The following is a 23,081-nucleotide window of genomic DNA, read 5'->3' as shown; positions in this document are numbered from 1 at the left end:
TCTAGACCCAAACCGGTGCCTCAGCAGCAGCCAGTTATACCGTATGAAGCCCAACTGAACCAGGCAGGAGTTTGGTACAAGTTAAGGAAATGGTTTTAAAGTTGCCTTGGTTCTTACAGAGAAAAACTGGGGAAGTTCATCTTGGGTGACTTCTCATCTCCTGCAGAAATTTTCTTACAGAGAACTACAGAACTTTGGTCTAGCCACCCTCTGTTTAATTTGTTCCCTAATGGCCGCAGCAGGAAAGAGCAATTAGCGAATTCCTGAATATTTCCTCCACATCATTTCCCAAAGCTTCTTTATGTAAGTAAGAGGTCCAGCCTTCATTACCGGCTTTTAGCAAATTAAAGCGATTTGCATTTTACAAGCATATTCGAGTTCCACATACATTGCTTCTCTCACCAAGACATCATCTTCATTAGAAAGCTACATCCCTAACCGAGGCAGAAGGACTTAAACAAATAATTAGCCTTGAGACTAGAATTACACAGTAAAATAACAAACGGATTTGCTAAGGCCACTAAAAAATACCACCGGGGCATTCTGGTGCTGTGTCACCCTATATTAATGGTGTCAAGTCAAATACTGCTGAAGTGGACTGGGGGCATCTGTCTCCTTTTAGAATTGTACTGGGGTGTCACTGCAGCCACATGCAAAGCACTATTCCTGGGCTAGTGTTTTCCAAACTGGTTAAACATGAAAATCACCTGGGTGCTTATTAAAAATACACGTTCCTTGGCTCCTCCCCATTCTTTGAGTAGAGCGGGGCCCACAACATGGAGATTTAAATGAAGTGCCTGTGGTGGGCCTTCTAATTAATTGGGAAAGGTTGGCAAATATTGCCCGTGGCAACAGTGAATAGCTGCTGGAAGAGGCTACGGCATTCTGGGGGGATTTAGGAATGCACGTTCTCAAAGTCTGATCTGGAATAGGAAAACTGTCCCACATCCCACCCCAACTTGCTCCTTGGTCCTTCGGGCTAATGCTTGGTCTTTTCCATTGGCTGCAGCATAGGGCAGAGGCAGCTGCTGTGCCTGGCCAGGGCTCTGCTTCGGAAATCCAAGATTCTGATCATGGATGAGGCCACTGCTGCAGTAGATCTCGAGACAGACCACCTCATCCAGATAACCATCCAGAAGGAGTTCTCCCACTGCACCACCATCACCATCGCCCACAGGCTGCACACCATCATGGACAGCGACAAGTGAGTGGGCAAGGGGGGCCGGCAGAGCTCGATGGATACAGATGAACCCTTTGACAACAGTAATAGCCTCAGCTGTGAGACATCTTACAGCAGAAGGTTTACCCATCATTTTACTGATGAAGAAATGGAGGCTGTGAGATTTCAAGTAATTTGCCCCAAATTATACATCAAGTTAATGAAAACCAACAGGGTTAAGAGTAAAGTGGAAAACTGTGTGGAACTAGAACCGGATATGGGGAGGTGGGGACATAAGCCAGGAGCGGCCGAAACTGACCACAAACCTTCCCAATTAAACTGGGTCTCAACTGCTACCCTGTAAACAGTTTTCTGTTCCTTCCGTCTCTGACAGATTACACGCCAAATGGGAGTAACGTCAGTAATCTTAGAACCTGTTTGGAGAGGATAGGCTCCCGTAATCAATGTGTATCTTTAAAAATAAGCTTATGTCAATGGACTCATACTGCGTATATTCTTCTACTGATTCTTTTGTTTGACATTACGTACGGAATTCATCCACGTTGGTGCAGATGGCCGTGATTCATTCATTCTCACTGCTTTGTAGCCTGGTATGAATGCTACACCACAACGTAGTCCTGGTTATTCTTGTAACTGCCAAGATTTGAGATGCTGCTTTCTAAGGCTTGTCTTTCCTTCTTCCTTGTTTCAGGGTAATGGTCCTAGACAACGGGAAGATTGTAGAATATGGCAGCCCTGACGAACTGCTGAAAAAGTCTGGCCCCTTTTATTTTATGGCCAAAGAAGCTGGCATTGAAACTGTGACCAGCACAGCTTTGTGACAGCAGGTCCCATGGCTTACAGAGGAGTATAGCGGTCATTCCTTGTTTCATTTTATTTTTGTGAAATATAGCATACGTCCAGAAATGTGTGTAAAATGTACATTTTAAAGAAGGATCACAACCTTCTTTAAGCACCCATGTACCCACTACCCAGGTAAAGAAAATGAATATTACCGGCTGCATCAGAGAAACCCCTGACGATCCCACTTTGGTCCTACCTCCTTGCTACCCACCCCCCAGAGATATCACTATCCTGAATTTCATGATAATTATCCCCTTGCTTTTCATTTTAGTTTTACCACTTCGTATGTATCCTTAAACAATGTGTACCTTTTCTCAAACTTACGTAAATGGCTTGACTCGTACTGCATGTATTTGTCTATGACTTTTGTTTAGTATCATTTTTGAGATTCATCCATGTTGATGCACATAGTGAGGCTGGTTCATTCTCACTGCTCTGAGTATGGCAGTGTATGAATACGCCTCCGTTGATCTTCTTTAATGGTGGTCAGCAGTAGGATCACTTCTAGGGTTGTTGTTGTTTTTTCCTATTATGAACAATACTGCTGTGAACATTCTGGTATATAATTCCTGAGATACACATGCAAGACTTTCTTAGGGTATAATGTAGAGATGGGGGGTATCACATGTTTACATGTGTACACTCGGTAATGCCAAGCTGGCAATGCCAATTTCAAACAATTTGTCAATCTGATGAGTGTGAATTGGTACCTCAGTGAGGTTTTAATTTACATTTCCTTGGTTACTATTGAGGTTTCAGTGTGACGTGTCTGCTGGTTCTTACTCTTACTTATTTCCTTGTGAATTTTTACAATAAGCTGCTCACTCACCTTAACATTTTTTCTGTAAACATTCTTTGAGGCTTGAGTTGAAAGCTGAGCTATCCTAAGAGAAATCCTGAAAGCGTCTGCCTGTCACCTGGGGGCATTTCCCAGAACTTCTTTGAATTAAATGCTCCCCTAAGGAGCCTCAAACCACATAGTGTGACTTCAGACCACAGTCCAGTGCAAGAGCCAGCTTGTGCTTTTACAGATTTTCAAGGACAAGTCCTCCCCCTTACCTAGCATCAGTTTGGAGACAGACATGTCGCCTTGTTGAGTCGTCCTGCATGGTGGGGTTTATTCCTCCTTTATCTGTATACTGCAGGCATAGCCCTTTTAGGCTCAGGTTTATCAGAGGGTCTTCCATTCCAGTCTTCATCTTGGCAGACCTTGGCTTTCTCTCTTGCCTTGGCATCCTGTATTGTCAACAAAATGAGAGTTCAAGGTCTCCAGGTTTCGGAAGTCACCCAAGATTTTGGTGTCACATTATTTTTGGTTCAGCATATTCCTTACGTCCATTTCAGTGACGCAATTATAAAAGATTTTTATTTATTTACCATTTTTGCTGAGTGATATGCTCAGGGATTGAAACTTCCTAGTAGAAGGGTGTAAGTAACCACAAGGCTGGATGAGGAAGGAACGTGTTTCCTCCTACGTGCTCGGTTCCCATCAGAATCACTCTGACGATGTCTTTCTGCAATGTCAGTTCATACAAGTAGCCACACTGCTTTCAGCTAGAGTTTCTCCAGTATTCCCAGAACCAGTACCCCTCAGAAACGCCAACATCAGCTGAGCAGACCCTTCTCAGAAGTCTGGTTTTCTGCTTTAGTGATATCAACTTCTCCCCTTTTGTTCCCGCGGTCCTCACGGGGACAGTTGCTTCTTGCGGTGGCTGCTATCTGATCCTTGGCCTTTTCTTCAAGGCCTATTGAACAATTCTTTATATTGTCCTCTGTTAAAATAACCTATGGTTTCTGTCTCCTGACTCACCTAACAGATAGAGCCCTTGAAGATAATCCAGTTAATGGCCCTTGTTTTTCAGATAAGCACCAGCTTGAGAAAGGTTAGATGATATCCAAAGTCAAAACATGAGTCATTCTCACCTCACTGGTGATGATGAAGCCACGCAGTGAATGTTGTGGGCACCAGAGCCAGCCTGGATCCCACACTTTGGTGAAGACTCTGGCCACTCCGAATCTTTCATTATCCCAGGCCCTGGATACCCCGTCCCCACCACGGACCATTTATAACATGATTACTCTTTCCCACTTTCCTCCCTGAGGTCCCCTTTTTTGCCAGTCCTTGAAGCATTAAGATGTCCCTATGCTTTTGTCTTGACCCCTCCCTCACCCTTCCTCTGTAGTTTCTCCGTAACTGATTTCATGCACTCTTGTGGTTTCGGCTTCTACCCACACGATTCTCATCCCTAACCCCTTCATCTCCTCCAATTTCGAGATATATTCAACTGCCCGTGGGTATTATCACCTGGATATCCTCCAAGCATCTGAAACTCAACTCACTCTACTTTGACAGATCTTTCAACTCACTCCACTCAAAATAAGAGATTTTTTTTCCCCCCGTACTTTCTATCTCAAGTGGTAAGCTCATTGTCCACTCCGTCCCACCAAATGACAACTTGGGCCTTATTCTTCACTTTTCCTTTTCCAGACCACATCAGCCACCGGGCCCTTGCAGTTTTATTTCCTTACCCCCACCACTTTTGCCACCTTTGGGTTCTCATCACATCTAACCCGGCCCGATGGCAGAGGTATTGCTGCTTCCGGTATCGTTTTTTTCTCAAATATATCCACCCATGGCTACCAGTGACCAAATACACAAATAAGCAGACTAGTTTTGTATAAGTTCCTTTCAAAGCACCCTTTGAAGAAATCTGTTCCATTTAGGTAATAGAATCAGTAGACATTTAATCACAAATGCACACTGATCATGACTTTATTTAAAACCAGCAAACAATATTGTACAAACATTGACAATTAAATCTCTAAACTTCTGCAAATTAGATTTAGTTAGCAAAGACCATATTCAACTATAAGCATGGATTTAGTCTTCTCCATAGATTGGACACTAAACTGTTTTTTAAAAGGCTTCATATTGTTTGAAGATACCGAGTAAAAGATTGTAAAAATACATAAAAGAACTAGCTGTAAGAAGCACTCCACTTTCATAATATTCCTTTTTACTTCATATGCAAGAAATTAGTTATGTTGTAGAATTTAACTGTCACAGTGTAAAAAACAACTATTTAGGGAAGAAGTAGAAAAAAAAGGAATGTATGTAAGGAAGTATTTCTTTTTGGTAAAATAAGCATAAAAATAAGAGTTTCAGGAAGAAAATAAAAATTTCTTAAGACTAGTTGGTTCTTATTACATTAAAAAAATAGACTAATAATACAGAGCTCCTTTCTTCAACAGTCAAGCCCGTAATCGCCATATTGGTAACCTCTTGGATAGTCACATTGGTCCTTGCTGTGATAGCCATTTGGCTATTTTCCCTGATAACCACTGTCACTGATTTCAGATCCACTTGTCCTCTTCCTGAGCTTCCACTGTGAATGACAGGCTCTTTCAGAGCAGGAGACTTTGGGACATTTACCTGCTACTTAAGCCCAGAGACACTTGTTCCTCTCTGGGAAACGTTGTTGGTGTCCATCTGTAGCATTTGTCAAGTTGTCCTATGTACCTCTGGACACAGATGTCTCTTCCCATATTTGGTGCTAACACCCTTGCCTGCTGTGCTGCTAAATTGGGATCCGGTTTGTCAGGGTTTGGGGTTTGCATTCTAGCATCATAAAGACACCTCCTATTCCCATAAATATCTGCCTGGCTGATGCACTTATTAGTTCCAATCTGTAAACCAATTATACTTTGGCTAGCTTTTCATTTTCCTTCATCAAAAGGTTAAATTTTTCTGCATGCTTGACTTCAATGTTAACGATTGACCATAATCTTTCTGTTTTAGCTGGACTTGGAGTAGGAGTATGGTTCAAAGGCCAAATCTGGCCTCTTACCTGTTTTGTAAATAAAGTTTTATTAGAACATTGTGCTCACTTGTTTCTGTATTATCTAAGCCTATTTTTGTGTTGCAATGGCAGAATTGAGGAGTTGTGGCACACTGAAAGGCCTGTGAAGCCTAAAATATTTACTATCTGATCTTTTACAGAAAAAAGTTTGCCACCCTTTTCTCCAGAATCACCAGTGTAGTCTAGACTGGGTCATGTTTCCATTCTCAAAGACAACTGGCCTCAAAAATGTCATGTGACTTCATACGTTTGGTAGCTAAGATGGTCCCCAAAGATGTCCATGTCCTAATCCTCTAAACCTGTGAGGATTTACCTTACATGGCAAAAGGGACTTTGTAGATATGATTAAGGATATTGCAATGAGATTACCCAGGTGGGCCTAATGTAATCCCAAGAATCTTTATGAGCGTCAGGTGGGTCAGAGTTAGAATGAGACAATGTGATGAGGAACAGAGACATTTGAAGATGCTGTGCTGCTGGCTTTGAAGACAGAGGAAGGGGCCAAGGAATGCATGCAGCTTGTAGAAGCTGAAAGAGGAAAGGAAACAGATTCTCCCCTAGAGCCTCCAGAAGGAACCGACCCTCCTGACACCTTGACTTTGGCCCCTGAGACTGATTTTGAACTTCTGACCTCCACAGCTGTAAGATAATAAACTTGTGTTGTTTAAGGCCACAGATTTGTGGTAATTTGTTACAGCAACAACAGAAACTAATACAATACCATAAGCCCAAATAGCTCTGATAAAATTGCCAATATTCTCCAACTGAAGTCAATATAATGACAATTCATTGATCTTCACTGAATCTCGCTAAGGTTTGAATTTGTAGAGGATGATGCCATCTTTTAAGCTCAGCTAAAAGCAGGTTTCAGCTAAAAGCAGGAGGGACCTGTCACCCCTCCTATCAAATTGTAAAGATCTTATTCAGCTCAGTCATATTTGGATATAATCTTTTTTTTTTAATTTCCCCCTCCTTTTCTTCCGTCTCCCTCCTCCCTCCCACTCTGGTTCAAGCCGTCGTTTCTCAGTCTAGTTGTGTAGAACACAGCTCCCTGACCCATGCTGGTATTAGGAGCCTTGCGCTCCCCTGCCTACACCCCCCTCCCCAGCTGAGGCAGTCTGTCGCCAGTCGTCGGTTGGCCGCTCACAGCAGTTCACGGCAGCTCTCGCTGGCTGCCGGCTACTCACACTGGCTGCCGGCCACTCATGCTGGCTGCAAGCCACTGGCCACTCATGGCAGCCCACGGCAGCTCTCGGCAGCTCACACCAACCTCCGGCTGCTCACAGCAGCTCAGCTCCAGGGAGAGCTATTGTTCACAATCTCAACTATAGAGTGCGCAGCTCACTGGCCCATGTGGGAATCAAACCGGCAACCTCGGCGGCATTAGGAGCACGAAGCTCCAACCACCTGAGACACCGGGCCGGCCCAGCTGATCTTTTCTTGATCTCCACTGAGAGGCTGTAGGAAGGTCCCTGGTTAAAGTGAGTCGTGGTGATTCCTAGGATTGGAGGCGGCTGTTACAGATAGCGAGTCTCTCCCTGTCAGCTTCCCTGATCCTGGACCTGAGGAGTGGCTGCTGTGGGAAAGGCTTGCAGCGTGAGTTCTCTTGGTGTCCCAGGGAGGCCTAGGCATGGCGGTGCAGAGGCAGCACCTTGTGACATGGTCCTGCTGGGTCTGCTGCAGAGTCCCACGTGCCTGCCCGCTCCCACTAAATGTTTCCTGATGAATACACTGCTGCTGCTCTAGTCAGTGCTCGCTCCCTCCCACCACACCACCAGAACCTGCCTCTGCGAAAGCACTGTTTCCGCTCCTTTCTCCTCAAAGGATACCTCTGAGTGGTGGTGAGATATGGGTAGCCCTATGTAGCTTGCAAAGTCCGCAAGTTGTTGGAAAAACTCCCTCATTGATACATACAAAATACTAATATTGATTGTGGGGACAGAGCCAGGAGAGCAGTTTCCAGGCTCTCGGCCTCACGTGGAAAGGCGCTGGCTCAGGTAGTAGATGGCCATTAGCTACAACTAGTTGGCCGTCAGCTGTAACCTGTTAGCCACTGGCCACTGGCTGAGCTGGCAGGCGTGGATTGCAGTTAGCAAGGGGTCAGTCGGCTGGTTGGCAGAGAAGCAGACGGCAGGTTGTGGATTGTGTGGCTCCTGCTTCCTGTGTCTCCAACCCAGCTGCCACTGAGACTATAGTGATTTGACTCCCCTGTCTATGGCTCCGTGGGTGTTCCTTTTTGGCCTCACCATATCCTGCGTTCTTATGCGGGGAGCGGGACCAGAGACCCCGCATGACACATGGCACTGCGAGCAGGGTACAGCGCCGGCCAGAATGCCCAGAGGGGTAATGGAGCAGTTTATACGTGTGAAAGCTCAGATTCGGGAGGTCCGTAAGGAGCGGCACCGGGAACGGGAGGCGCGGTCGGCCTGGGAGACTCGAGCCTTCAGATGGCATGCCACCCTCTTGGCCATAGAAGGCACTGCTTTCCTTTTGATAATCTGCTGCTGCTGTAGGCTGTGAGGGTTGTGGACATCTTGCACCAAAGCCACCAGCCACTCGGACACCTGGTATGGCGAGCAGGATTCCGGCCAGGTAGGAAGGGTGTTTGACTCTGGGCAGGAGGACAGATGGCCCCCACACAGTGTGTGGTACGCGGTAGCTACTGTTCTTATTAGTTGGACCCTTGAGGAGGGGTGAGAAGATGTGGATGGTTCTCCAGTCAGCGTAGGCCGGAGAAAGCGAAGGTCGCTGCGGCCGTGTGGGCTGGGCAGTGCGTGCTGAGGCAGCCCAGGTGCGAGACTTGTGATCCCAGGAGGAAACGCTTGCTGAGTCCTCCGTGGAGGATGCGGGTGAGGTCAAGGTCGTCCCTCACCCCCAGGTTGGGGAGGACTTGGAGCCCTTGCCCTATGGAGAGGGCACACGTTGTAGAGCCGGCACGCAGTCCTGGCGAATGACTGTGAACTATAGGGAATTACCTTCCATCCCTGATTTGATGGACCGCTTGACTGTTTGCTTGGGAACATATCACCATGTAGTGGAACTGGCAGGTGTGTGCTTCCTGTGTCTTGCCCCGCCGCCAGCGAGACTGGTGCAGGGAGACCCCTTGTTGGGGTGCAAGCGAATGTTTACTTTCTGTGTCTAGACTGGCCGCCGTCGAGAATGTGTAAGCACCTTGGCTGTGAACCACTGTTGTTCCAGCACGGTATCCTGAGAACCCTGGCTGTGCCCAGGAAGTCTGGCTATGCCCAGAAAGTAGGTGGACATTGAGGGACACCCCCTGGGACATTACTTGAACTGGACTGACACTTGTTCTCGTGAGCTGGGTTCCTGACATGGGGCCCCTCGCGGAAGACACTTGTGGCGTAGATTGTCAGGTGAGACCCTGTAGGGATGGAGTGTGGGAACAGAGTCCCAGAGAGCAGTTTCCAGGCTCTCGGCCTCATGTGGGAAAGTGCTGGCTTGGGTAGTAGATGGCCGTCAGCTGTAACCAGTTAGCCACTGGCCACTGATATAACTGCCATGGCTGAGCTAGCAAGTGCGGATTGTAGTTAGCAAGGGGTTGGTTGGTTGGCAGAGAAGTGGATGGCAGATTGCAGGTCGTGTGGCTCCTGCTTCCTGTGTCTCCAACCCAGCTGCCACCAAGACTATAGTGGTATGAACCCGCCATCTACGGCTCCATTGGTGTTCCTTTTTGGCCTCACCATATCCTGCGTTCTTATGCAGGGAGCAGGACAAGAGACCTCGCATGACACCCCACATGACAAGCTACTTCCAGACAGGAAAGCAAATTCACGAGAGGAAGTAAGCAGGCTAACCGGATTTGGAAATTTTCTTCAGTAACATTTCCTGTTGATGTGTTTGAAACATCTGACACCTTTTCCTTCCTTGGTTTTTGTAACTCCTACTTTTCTGAAAGTTACATTTAAAAGTTTTGCCTAAACAGATATTCCTCAAATTTTAATGATACACTAACCACCTGCAAACCTGGCTCAGTAGGCCTGGGGTGTGACCTGCATGTCCAGCAACAACCCCCCACCCCCCTGCCCCCCGCCCCAGGTCACTGTGGTGGTGATGCTGCTGAAGACGACTCTGGAAGCAAGACCCAGCAGACATCCAATGTTTAAAACGATCTTCTCCTCATACACTTGCTCCTATCCCAGTGATCTCCCTTTTTGCCAGTGACTCCATCATTTCTTCAATTTCATATTCTTTATAGGATGCTGCTTTTTTCCATTCTCAAGCAATCTTCTGCCCAGTTAACTTTTCCCCAATAATTAGATTTTCTTGTCTTTGATCTTCCTCCCTCCAAATCATCCTGTTGCCATGTTAGCTTTCCTAAAACAGGCAACCCATGAAGAATCCACAGGAGTTTATTGCCAGACTCGTCAACTCTAAATTCCTTGACTTGGACCTCAGGGCTCTCCAATTTATTGTTTACTGTGTGTCAGGCGATGTTCTAGCACTCTCCATGCACTAACTCATTCAATCTTTACATGAAGTGGATAGTATTCCTATCTATTTTAGATGAGGAAACTGAAGCATGGGTTAGGTAAGTTGCCAAGGTCACAAAGCTCTTAAATGTCTGAAGTCAGACAGTCTGGCTCCAGAACAAGGTGTAAAGACTCAGTGAGAGAGCCCGAGGCCCAAGTTTAAATTCAGGATCTGTCAAAAGCTTGATAAGTCGCAATGTCATTGAACCCCATTTTCCTAGTACATAAAATGAAAGAGTTGACCTATAAGTTTCGCCCCCCGTGTCTACTTCAACCATGTTTTCTACTCTTTATCAGTAGCAGACTGCGTCACAGTCAGCCACTTTGTCTTCAATCCCACCGCTGCCAGTGCTCCTGCTGTCTCCCCCTCCCACCCCCAATTGTGCCCAAGCTGCTACCATGTGACCTTGTTCATCTCTAATGCATCAGTTTTCACATCTGTAATTTCAGGAAAATACTTACCTCTTAGGAATTCCAGCTTAGAGAATTCAAGTCTGCTAGGATTTTATAGTATAAAATGGTTTAAAATAAAAAGGCAATCACCTGTAGCATGGATATCTTTTGAGTATACAGTAATTCCATTGATATTGTATTTGACAAACGAATTTTTTACTTGAATTTCTTCAGTTAGCCTCTCCCATCTCCCGGAATTTGGGCGTCACTTAATTATCAGGAAGGTACCCTCAGGAACCTGAAAGGAAGGTTCAGCCTAAACGTGGAGGGAAATCAAGAAAACATACTCATGGCCCTTAGAAATGCTTTTATTTATAAAATAACTACTTCAATATAAACACCTCTAAATATAAACACTATTCACAAGAGGCTCTCATTGCTGCCTTCTGACCGACCGACAGACACAGGGAGAGTCTTCCTGTGAGGATTAGCAAATCTCCTCCTGAGGCCGGAGAAAGGTCTGACCAGGCACTTTAGTCTCCAGAGTGCCAACCATTACACCATGGAACCTACTGTAATCAGGCACTTTAGAATGTTTGGCTTAGACTGTAGTCTCTGAAGTGTGGAGATTAGAGGTGAAACAGAAAATGCTGATTTCCAAGTCTAGGATAAGCTACTGTGGGGACTGCAGATCCTAATTCAAAGACACATGGGTTATGTTTTCTGCATCTGTGGATAGTAGTATGCTCGGATGGAGGAGAAAGGCATCCAGTCTTCCACCAGGCTGGGCTGGATTCAGCTCACTGTAGCCTGAATCCTTTTAATGGAATGGCTGGAGCTCTGATCCTGTTCTCCCAGAAAAACCTACTGGTTTTGGGGTTGCAGGGGAGAGCATCAGGAGAGATTATCACGCACAGATTGTGTAAAGCAGAGATGACAGTCAGAGGAAGGTGAAGGTGACTACACCTAAAAAGGAAGAGAACCTTTCAGATGAAGGCTGAAGGGAAATAAACACCCTACATGCTTTTCAAAAGGAGAAAAGAAAGCAGCTGAATTTTGCATAACCAAACCAATCTGGAAATGAAGTGAAATAAGAAAAAGATTACAGATGGTAGTGTTTCAAAGACTTTTAGAAAGTGGGGTGGGTGTGTGTGTGTGTAAACATAACACTGAAGCTTTGAAATACCAAAATTGGTACCATCCTAACAAACTCTTGCCACAGACAGAGGCATAGCCTAAAAGGGCTTCCGGAGAATTCTCGTCATCCCAGTTGGTTTCTGATTGTGGAGCATGGGACCATGCCAAACTCAGTATGGTACAACCAACGACAACATCTTCTAATGCTATCGCACAGCTTCCAGCATTCATGGGATGCTGGTCTTCTGACTGGAAATTTCTCATTTCCATAGGCTGACCCGGGGACTAGCCTCTCTTCTCATGGTCACTGAATTATTTTCAAGCCCCTGGGTCCATTTCAAATTCTAGAAATTCTAGTGAGCATCAGGGTTGACAACCCAATTGAGGAGAACAGGACTTATCTTGTGCCCACTGTGGCTTGGTTAAGCAATGCGGACAGGGTCTGTGTGTCCAGAGCTGGTGCCCTCTCCATGGACCACCAGAACCCTTCAGCAGAAGGAAGTGAGGGCAGCAAGGTTGAGTGGGAGGCAGAGCAGGTTCAGGTGTATTCAGTTTTGCGAATATAATTGGATGGAACATAGCCCTTCTTCCCATTGACTTCGGCTAACCACCACTCTGTATTTCCCGTAACATCTTTAAATTCTAGGATCTTGAGTCTCTGGTTGGCTGACACACTCAGTTCATTCGGGTTCCGTGCCTTGAAGGTATAAATAGCAAAATAGACCTGTGTGAGGGAGAAAAAAAATGGGTCAGGCAATGGGAAATTGCTTGGAGCAACAGAACTTCCTGTGGTGACAGGGATGGTCTATACCTGTACCATCTAATATTGGGGACCCTGCCACACTGTCCTCAACTGTTTGTTGAGCATTTGAAATACGGCTAACAAGACAGAGGAAACTTAATTTTTAAATTTAATTTTAACTAACTTAAATTTAAATGATATGTTTGTCAGCTACATCAGGCTGGTGGCTACCATAATGGACAGGGCAAATTCAAAGAAAACCAAAATTCCCATCTTTTTACTCTTTCAGAGTTGCCTTAAAGAGTGGAAGAAGTAATGAATCTTCAGTCAATATGGAGGAGGGATGAGATTCAAGGATACCCTTCTATATGCCAAAATAGACATTCTGAATTTCAAAAACTTAAAAAAAAAAAAATACACAACTAACCTCAAAGCAAAAATGGATGCTCTCTAGGCACCAATAACAAAGACACAAGGCAAAGCGAGGGTGGTGGTCAGTGGTCAGAGGGAGAAGCCGTAAGGCCCATGGGGACACGAGGAGGCACATCTGAGGTGTGGGGTTTCAGGACCTGCCCAGGGACAGGAGTTGATGGGGCTAGAATTGAGCTCCTGGCACAAAGCCAGAATCTAACAAAGGGCCATTTTCTCCCTCGATCTGTCTAGAAAAACTGTCCACCGGTGGGTCCAGAACTGGGATGTCTGTCCTGGGCTGTGGGTAGTAACAGAACCACCAGAGAGAAACAGCCATGCACTGTGCTCACCTAGCCCCAAGAGGAACGCAGTGTGGAAAAGTCCGAGCTGAGAAATAAGTGCGAAGTGTTCTGGAATCCAGAGCTTGGCCAAGGCAAACACTGCCACGACCCAGCCATCACGGAGTCTCTCAGCAAGGCAACCCCGCGGGACATGAGCTCACAGACACATACTATAACACACACGGAAACTCCCTGCTGCAAGAGTGAGCAAAGAAAACAGGTGGGGGAGCTGGGGGCTCCCCAGCTGTGAATCCGAAAGTACCTTCAAAGCACGCAGGTTTAAATGTTCAAGCTACAATGGCCATATTCGAATTCCCACAACAACAGGCAGTTACAAAAAAAGAATACGAAAAACAGAAACAGCCAGAATTTTATTTCTAAGTTCTAAAACTAAAAATATAGTATTTGAATAAAAAACTGAAGAACGGGTTAAACAGCAGACTTTACACACTGAGGAAGTAGTGAAGTGGAAGAACGGGAGACGTTTTCATCTTAACACCTTGTAAATGCCCCAAATGACACAGCAGTAGGGCTCCAGAAACAGCCTGTGAGGAGTCAGCCACGGCAGGTGCCCAGAAGGTGCTGAGATGCCCGCTCTCACAGCAGTGAGTTCCGTGTGTGCTTTCTAACATCTGTCCCTGCGCCCACCCCCAGGTCACCACCAGGCTCTGGGCAAGCCTCTGACTCACTCACTCCTGGAAGCACATTATCTGTACCCATGACACATGGGCCAGCATTCTGCATGGTGAGCAGGGAGCACGTACCTGGTTGCCTTCTGCCTCACTGCCCTCTGGCTCCTCGGTTTTGTCTTCCAGAGACTGGGCTGTTCTTGCACATCCTTTGACGAGGTCTTTCCCCTGCCCGTTTCGCCCTGGTATGGCGCAACCAGCCATTTCTAGATGCCTGGGGTTTCGGGAGCTCCTCAGGGTGGGGGCGGGCTGCTCAATGTCTTGGGCTGCATCTGCGGAGTCCCAGGGCCTGGCCTGAGAGGTGGAATGTGGGTCTGCAGGGCAGCTGGAAGGACTGCTCTCTGAACTGCCCAAGTTTAAGGAGGCACTGAGAGCTCCCTGGTCCAGTTCCTTCAATGAAGATGCATCGTGAGGTTGTTTCCGGCAAGGCCCTGAGGTAAAGGACACAGCCATGCTGCTGGGGTTGAAGGTCAAGGTGCTGCTGCTGTTCTGCCGTGGGAACCTGGGGGACGAAGCGCTGTGCTCTGACTCAGTAGATGAGTGGCTGCCAACAGACATGTCCGAGTGGCTGCGACGGGCATTGTAGGGCCTCAGGAAGGAGCTGTACACAAAACCTTTGGTGACTACGGGAAGGAAAAATAAACATGAAGCGCGTGTTGTGGGAGGAGGTGGGAGGGAGTGGGGGCAATCGACAAGAGAAGAAAAAGAAACTACGGTTCAAATGCGGGGTCAACAGTGAGAGACACAAAATAAAATGCCCAGTGACAAAACGGATGAGACACTGAATCCCAGGACACAATGTGGGTGGGTAGAGAAGAAATGCCATGGCTGCCCGCCAACTCATTCTTCTTACCACTTCAGAGGGTAACAGATGAGTGAGAAGGAGGCCTCTTGGAAAGTCAAGAGGACAGTGATAAAAAGGACAAGTTGGAGAATGAGCATCTGAGGACAATTTAAAGGGTATCTAGATCATGGAAACAAAGGCTAAGGGAAGACGTAACTAAGGATATGTTCGGAACACCAGTGTGGAAAAGAGGGATTTTAAAAGCCGTCCTCATCGTGACAGAGCCCCTCAGATATGCCTCCCTCCCTCCGTCCACAACACTTGAACCTCCACCCCGGTTTCGGAATGCGGTGGGAGTACTGTAAGAACAGTCTCAGGTGGGAAGCGGTTGATATTCGTTAGCATACACACACAACACACGCACAGCACATGTTCACTTCAATGGCAGAAGATGAGGACAGAAAGGAACCTCAGCTAAAACTTTTCAGCATAAATTAGGAATTGAGATCCCCAATCCACAGGAAAAAATGTTATCATATTAAGAAGGCAGAGACCCACAGTGTGTAACTTCCACGCAAGCAACAGCCATCCCTGTCTTGATCTCTGATGTGTTTCCTGCACACATTTGTTATATCTGCTGAATAATGGCAAGGGGTCTCCTGGGCAGATGGCGAGGGGTAGAGGGTCTGACAGCGGATTCTAATAGTGTGGGCTTCCTGCTACCACCTCACTTATCAGGGTTGAGTCGAAACAAACCCCAAGGATGACGGAGCCTGTGAACAGCTTGGACCTTTCCAAGGAGTTCACCTGTCCATGAACCCATCAGTGGCTCTCAGCTGCCCATCGCCCGGGGAGGCCCCAGCCTTTGTCCTTACTTTTCCAGCTCAATCTCTATTATTTTTGGGAAGCAGAAGTGGGGGAGGAAAAAAATCCACAAATACTTTTAAAGAGACTGAGAAATGTTAAAATTTTCAGTTCTGGGCAATGTGAACGCAGATGCTTATTATATAGGTCCACAATCCACATCTAAAATGCTTAGGACCAGATGTGTTTTGGAATTTCGATTTCTGGATTTGGGAAAGGTAATCAAGTACATAGACTATATATTTCATAATATCCCCAGCAGGACCTGGCTCAATACCCCACTTTCAAATCCATTAATGTTACTGTAGCAAAATATGTAACTCTTCACACTATAAGGGGTAAGTAATGATTATAAATAGCTTCACAACTCTGTCTGGGTTTTGCTACAGAATGAGTTCAGAATCAGGCAGGTTTTGGCAAATGAGCTCTGGGAAAAAAAACAACTTTGATTTTTCAAAGCTTTTCAGATTTTGGAATTGTGGAAAAGGATTATGGATCAATATTATTCTTTGTACTTTTCTTTAAATTCTGTACCCCTGCCCCAGCCCCCCCCACCAGAAAAAAGCTGTAAGGTGTTTTGAAAGTCATTCCATAAACAGTCACGAGGTAAAATTATTTGTTATGGGGAAAAAAAAAAACCTCAAAAAGCAAACAAAACCCTCTTTCTTACAGGTTTTAAATTCACACACTGACAAAACACATTTGCAGAACTTAGAAGAAGGCAGCTCATTTTGAAGGCAGCTCAGAATAGGCTGCGAGGGCACAGGACCCATCGGGCAGCACCCACTCCCTGTAAGAGCTGTAAAGCATGGCAAGTCTTGCAAGGTAAGTAATGGAATCTCCTCTGGAATTTGTAAAAAACAAAAACAAAACCAAAGACAGGTTTTGTTTCAGTAATGACTTGGGCATTACACTCTCCAGAGATGGACGGAACTTTTAAGGTTATTTTTCCCTTTAATCAAAGACGCTCCTATTTCCTCCTGGCCTAGACAGGATTCAGGTACGCCCCAAAGCACTTCTTCCTCATTTAGAATTACAGTAATCAGATGGCCAATGTTCTTACCTCCGTTGTCAATCAGCCAGCGGTTCTGACTGCCCATGGGATCCTTCTTTTTGATCACACCCACCAGATCACCTTCCAGAAGTGAGACATCCAGGTCTTGGGCAGCATTGAAGTTCCGTTCTGCTTGGAAGAGTTTTTCTGGGGGATACCTTGCCAGAAGGGAGGCCCGGAGTTCTTCTGACTGCAGCATGTAACTTGGCTGAAAGGCAACACAAGAAACAGCATCAACAGAAACCTTCCCTGGCCAGTTCAATCCCGCATTTAATCCCCACACGTTGTCAGTGTCTCAGAAACGCGAGCGGTGACAGCCAGCTGCTCCCTACTCATCAGATGTTTGTGTGCCTGAGTCAGTCTGTGGCTAGGTGAAAATCATGAGCTCTTAGGTCATGGTTTGGTGCCTTGGGAGCTATTAAGAAAATTCAACACACATTTAGTTTTCCTCTCTTATCTTGTGACAAAAAAATGTGACTGAAGTGCTCACATTTAAAGACTCAAAATATCTCAAGTACTAGGTCTTCTTATATTTTGTTCTAGGAATCTAAACAACTGAGACTTTTCTTATAATAAATTTGACTCCCCCATTTAAGGTAATATGAATTACTGTCTATGGGATTATATGGGGCAAAAATATTGTAAGCAAAGTCTGCAGTCTTTTAGATTATGACCCGATGTAATCTGGTACTGTGGAGGAACTGAGTTTAAAAATAAATGTAACTCTAGGTAAAACAAACAGTCAGCCATGAACTGTTCAACAGTAAATCGGATAATTACCTTTTCTAACACACGATCAAAAATAGGGAGACTTGGCAGAATTAACATACACTTAAGTCAGTTCCATTAATTAACTGATTCAAATATTAATACTAATACTTTACTAACTTCTTTCATTGGATAGACTAGATCCAAGAATGCTTCTCAGAGGGCATTTGGAGGTACATATCAAGTGTGAGAAAACTACAGGTGGTCGGTCACACTGGTAATGCTCGTAATAATGAGTGAATGAATGAGTCCATGACAGATGAGAACTCAACAACCTTTATTCTCCATTCATTATAAAATACTTAAACTCCTACTAATTGCTAATCTGTAGTGACAGAGCTGGGTCCATCAACAATAAAAATAATAACGATGATAGCTCACTTGTATAGTGCTTACTAACTGCCAGGCAATTTCTAAATTTACTAACTATATTTCTAAATATACTAAATTTCTAAATATACTAACTCCTTTAAACCTCATAATAACTGAGAGGAAGGCATAATTATTATCTGTGCTTTAGAGGTGAGGAAACCTAGGCCCAGAGGTAAAGGTACTTGCCCAAGGACATGGAGTGAGTACTGGGATCTGAACTCCGGCAGTCTAGCCCCTGAGTTCACACTCTTAAACATGAGGCCATATGACCTTTCCCTAGTTCTCTACTCACCAGGCCCAGGAGTGGCTTTCGGGCAGACTGGTGGTCCATGGTTTTCCTCTCAAATGGCCTCTTGGTAGCTGGCAGAGTCTCTGGGAAGAAGGTGAAAACCTGGAGCTGCTGCAGAACTCTGCTGTGCTCTTCATGGAAGATGGCGATAAGGTTTCCTTCTCTGCCGGCAGCTTTCAGTAACTGGAGTCCATGGGAAGAGCAGAGACAGAGGAAAGGAGAGAACACGAATGAGAGATCCCAGGGCTGACAAAGTCTCGTTCAAACCAACCGGAAGCTAAAGTTCAGCTGCAGTTCCCTCTGTGTAAGCTGCCAACGCTGCAGCCTGACGCAAGGGACAAGGCTCTCTGTGGCACTGCCAGCGGGCCAAGTTGGCTCTTCTGGGGGCTGCTCAGGGTGGAAAGAGGGCTGTTTAAAAGCCACAGGTTTCATGGCACCGTCAAGAATTCCAATCCTGACGGCCTGACCTAATTACATAGTTAAATCTACCTAGTTTGAATAATGTCTCAAACAAGCCTACTGTGCATTTCCAGAAAAGCACCAGGAGAACTTCAGAGATGACTTCTCCACGGGGGGAAGGGACTCACTGAGAGCAGTGGCTTCAGCTGCTCCAGAGCCTGGCGCACGAAGTCACAGTGGGCCTCGGCATAGCCGTGGATGCAGTTGGTGAAGAGGCCCTGGGCGAGCTGCTGGAACTTGGGCAGCTCGTCCAGCAGCTGGGCGTTCAGGGCCTCGTAGTTGTTCCGGGCCGACTGCAGCTCCTCCAGAGTCTTCTTGTCCTTTAGCTTCTCCGCCCGTTCTGTACAGTTACAGAAGTCCAGGAGCTTGTCGAAGCGCTTCTGTACCAGCTTGTGGGGCCCTGTAAACATGCTCAGTAACTGATTTAGGGGAGAGATGACAAGCCGCTCCGTCCTCTCCTTCTGCAGGGACGAGAAAGGCACGTTGCTCAATTGGTCAGCATCCCACAGTTGTTATTCTCTAAAATACTCTTCAGGTTGATTTTGTTATATGTTGTACCACCTGCTTTGCTCCTGGTGCATGAGCTACACCCATGCAGATCCAGCAGTGTCCTACTTATCCAACACCAAATGTGTGTACATACTCCATGAAACTTCTCAGTTTACAACTCTTTCCCCCAATAATTTGCACACACCAGAGTCTGAGATGTGCTATTTCCTCCTTAGCTCCGTAGTTGATAACTAATGCTAAACTGCACACATTAATGTGATTTTTGCATTACAACCCAGATGTGACACTCTGCCAGGTATCGCTTATTATGTGTACGTGTCCATATAGCTTGAATTTAACTTAAGGTTTAGTTATTACATAAATCTGGGATAGAGAAACTTTAATATGCCCATAATACTTTTTCTGATCATAACTACTATAATATCTCTTTTCACTTTTCAAAGGACTTTTTAAATTCCTTCTAGTGGAACGGACACTGAGGGCAGGGTTTTGACGCATACAAAACAGCAATAGGTACTAAGTAATTTATTTTTAATAAGATGCTACTAGTTAGAACACCTGAAGGAACCCCGAGTGTGTACGCATCCTTCAGCTTCAAGCCATCCAGACATCTCCAAAACACTATTAACCCCCACCCATTTCTTTCTACTTGGGACCAAGTAAATACCACATACAGTTGACCCTTGGACAATGCAGGGGTTCGGGGCACCGACCCCTGCACAGTCGAAAATCCATGTATAACTTATGACTCCCCAAAAACTTAACTATTAATAGCCTACTGTTGACCAGAAGCCTTACCAATAACATCAACAGTCAATTAACACGTTTTGTATATTACCATTATCACCTGTATTCTTATAATACAAAGTAAGCTGGAGAAAAGAAAATGTTATTAAGAAATTCATAAGGGAAATACATTTATAGTATTTATTGAAAAAAACATCCAGGTATAAGTGGACCCACGCAGTTCAAACCTGTGTTGTTCAAGGGTCAACTGTGTATCTATTTAGAATTTCCCAAGCAATTTGACCTTTAGTACTGTCTTTGTAATTTGTGCCATCTTAAAGAGCTATTTGTTAACTGCTTAACTATTCCTACATATTCCTTTTTAAGCTATTATTTTCCTGTAGTTGTGTTCTTTTGATCAGAGTTATCAGTAGTGATGCCAGATTAAATCTCCTAGTTTTCCTTTGTCCCTGAAGTTAGTCTGATCACAAGCTATAAGAAATCTGTTGGCCGGCCTGGTGGCTCAGGTGGTTGGAGCACTGTGCTCCTAACACTGAGGTCGTCAGTTCAATTCCCACATGGGCCAGTGAGCTGCGCCCTCTATAGCTAAGATTGTGAACAACGGCTCTCTCTCGAGCCGGGCTGCTGTGAGCAGCCAGAGGTTGGCGTGAGGGGCTGCCATGAGCGGCCGGCAGCCAGTGTGAGCGGCCAGCAGCTGGCGAGAGTGGCTGGCAGCTGCTGTGAGTGGCCGACTGGAGATCGACTGCCTCAGCCGGGGGAGCGCAAGGCTCATAATACCAGCATGGGCCAGGGAGCTGTGTCCTACACAACTAGGCTGAGAAACAATCACTTTAACTGGAGTGGGGGGCGGGGGGAGCGGGCAGAAAAAAGGGGGGGGGGAAGTAAAAAATAAAAATTTTTTTTAAAAAAGAAATCTGTGTGAATACATACAGGTCCTACCTGTCCTTGGAGTCTGTCTTTGTAGAATTAACTTTTCTATGAGCTGGATGTTAGAGAGAACTCCCGGAAGAGGGCCAACCGTGAAAAGCAGATGACGATAGGAACTTACAAAATTTGTGAAGAGCTGATCACTGACGTAGCGATGCACCTTCTCAAACTGTTCCAAGTCTTTGTGTCCCTTCTCCATGCACACATCCCACATGCTCACGGCAGCCACCACTTTCACACATGCCGATTCCTGGAGCCAGTTAAAAACAAACACAAATAACATCAAACAGAACTTGCGAGCCTTCATCATTCATCCCAGATAGCAGTCTGGGACAAAAGGGGCCCACAATTAAAAATTTTCTGTCTATTGTAGCATTTTAGCTTTGAAACACGCATACTCTCATAAACTGTGATTTATGCGGCACAGGAAAAAGCCTAAGACTTTTAATTATGGAAGAACTGGTGAAGGCTTTTTCATTTTCTATCAGTGACAAAACTCTTCAACATTTTCTCCCTTAATTTCCTCTGTTAGCAGTTAGAACCAAATTGATTTGCCTATCAAATGCCTGTCAACGTTAACATATGTCCCACCTCCACATGTTATCGCTCATTGTTTTGGAGATGAACCTTTTAAGAACTGGGGGCTCCGGTGTGTATTTACTATGCATTTAAAAACCATGGGAAGAGAATAGCCAAAAGGGGGATACCAAGTAGAGCAATTGTAGGGGGAAGTCCTCAGACAAGGGAATGTGCTTGGTAGTTGTCCCAATATTGTTTTATCAAATCTCTCACTTGAAACCAATGTGCTCCTAGTTTTATAAATCCTAATTTTTACCTAATTACATTTTTAAAACATGAAGGGAAAGAGTTTGATATTTAAAGGAAATGTAGGGGGCATTTCAAATCAGTGGGGATTACTCAATAAATGATGACTGAATAACCAGTTGAAAAAAAAACAAAAACCAAAGTTGGATCCCCATCTCAAACTTCTCATACACTAAAGTAAATTCCAGCTAAATCAGTAACTTCAACATTTTAAAAATTAAATGACAAAAGTTCTAAAACATTGGAGATATATTTTTTTATTACTTTGGAACAGGAAAGGCCTTTTTAAGAATGGCACAGAACTAAGAAGGCATAAAAGTCTAATTAGGCTACACAAAAATAAAACTTTTCTACATGGAGAAAGCACTTTAAGAAAACTAAAAAATCAACAAACTCGAGGTAAATGTTTGTAAAGCATCATCTCAAAGGGCTAATTTCTCCAATATATACAGAGGTTCTACAAATCAATAAGGAAAAGATTAACAAATCAATAAATAAGTGCCCCAAAATATAAACAAATCACAGATAAAGAAATATAATAACTTGAAACATGAAAATACCCTCAATTTAAAGAAATGCACATGTAAACTATATTGAAATAGCATGCTTTCACTTATCTTGGCAGAAAAAGATAAAACATTTTGATTTTGATAACACTGTTAGCAAGGGATGGGGAAACCGTTTCATATATTAATATATATTTCACACATACATTAACAATAGCTATCAAAATTTACACTGTCGTATGTGATTTGGCTCAGAAAATCTTGTACTCTGGCTATTAGATATACTCTTATAGATCAGCAAATTATGCATCTACAAAGATATTCCAATGCCAAAGTTTCTCATCTTTTGCAACTACAAACAATTTAAATGATTATCAATAGGGGACTAGTTAAATACATTATGGCACGTCCATACAATTAAATATTATGCAGTTATTAAAAAAAAGCAAAGCAGCTCTATGTGTATATGTATGGACTGACTTCCAAAATGATGCTAGTAAGTGCAAAAGCCGAGATGCTCAATAGTGTGTAACACACACACACCTGTGATAGGAGAGAAGAACCTGATAAATGGTCCTGCTGCTGGAGAAGATGACCAGGAGACAGGGGTAAGAAGAATAATTAGTTTTACTTTTTCCTTCTCCCTTTGGTATCTTTTGAATTTTGTACCTTTTTAGTTACAAAAATGATTTTTTTTTTTTGAAAGCAAAGGATTTCTCATAAAGAAAATTATCTGTTTCATAGGATGAGATTTTCACGTGTGAGGGACAGGGGTATATTGCATACGTATATAAACACCATTCTATTAACTCAACAGAGAAATTGGATATGAATAGAAAAGATTCTAGTCCTGGTTCTGACTCTAGTGCCCGGGGACAAGGCAAGGGTGC

The 23,081-nt window shown here is 44.7% G+C and overlaps 2 protein-coding genes across 5 annotated transcripts in view; one reads left to right on the top strand and one right to left on the bottom strand.

The window, feature by feature from the left end:
- The window catches only part of ABCC2 (ATP binding cassette subfamily C member 2), a 56,826-nt gene extending 54,455 nt beyond the window's left edge, over positions 1 to 2,371 (top strand). The window contains exons 31-32 of the mRNA XM_033130367.1: positions 1,010 to 1,204; positions 1,872 to 2,371. Of these exons, the coding sequence (XP_032986258.1) occupies positions 1,010 to 1,204; positions 1,872 to 2,001 (325 nt within the window). The 3' untranslated portion in view covers positions 2,002 to 2,371. The remainder of the gene's footprint in view (positions 1 to 1,009; positions 1,205 to 1,871) is intronic.
- Positions 2,372 to 11,124: 8,753 nt separating this feature from the next.
- The window catches only part of DNMBP (dynamin binding protein), a 92,615-nt gene continuing 80,658 nt past the window's right edge, over positions 11,125 to 23,081 (bottom strand). For all 4 annotated transcript variants that reach the window (XM_033130569.1, XM_033130568.1, XM_033130570.1 and 1 more), the window contains 6 exons: positions 20,982 to 21,110; positions 18,805 to 19,137; positions 18,221 to 18,400; positions 16,798 to 16,996; positions 14,162 to 14,709; positions 11,125 to 12,627 (listed from right to left, as the gene is read on the bottom strand). In XM_033130569.1, the coding sequence (XP_032986460.1) occupies positions 12,442 to 12,627; positions 14,162 to 14,709; positions 16,798 to 16,996; positions 18,221 to 18,400; positions 18,805 to 19,137; positions 20,982 to 21,110 (1,575 nt within the window). In that variant the 3' untranslated portion in view covers positions 11,125 to 12,441. The remainder of the gene's footprint in view (positions 12,628 to 14,161; positions 14,710 to 16,797; positions 16,997 to 18,220; positions 18,401 to 18,804; positions 19,138 to 20,981; positions 21,111 to 23,081) is intronic.

This window comes from Rhinolophus ferrumequinum, chromosome 16, assembly GCF_004115265.2.
Source record: "Rhinolophus ferrumequinum isolate MPI-CBG mRhiFer1 chromosome 16, mRhiFer1_v1.p, whole genome shotgun sequence".
Classification (NCBI taxonomy): Eukaryota; Metazoa; Chordata; class Mammalia; order Chiroptera; family Rhinolophidae; genus Rhinolophus; species Rhinolophus ferrumequinum.
This window is presented reverse-complemented; position numbering and strand designations above follow the sequence as displayed.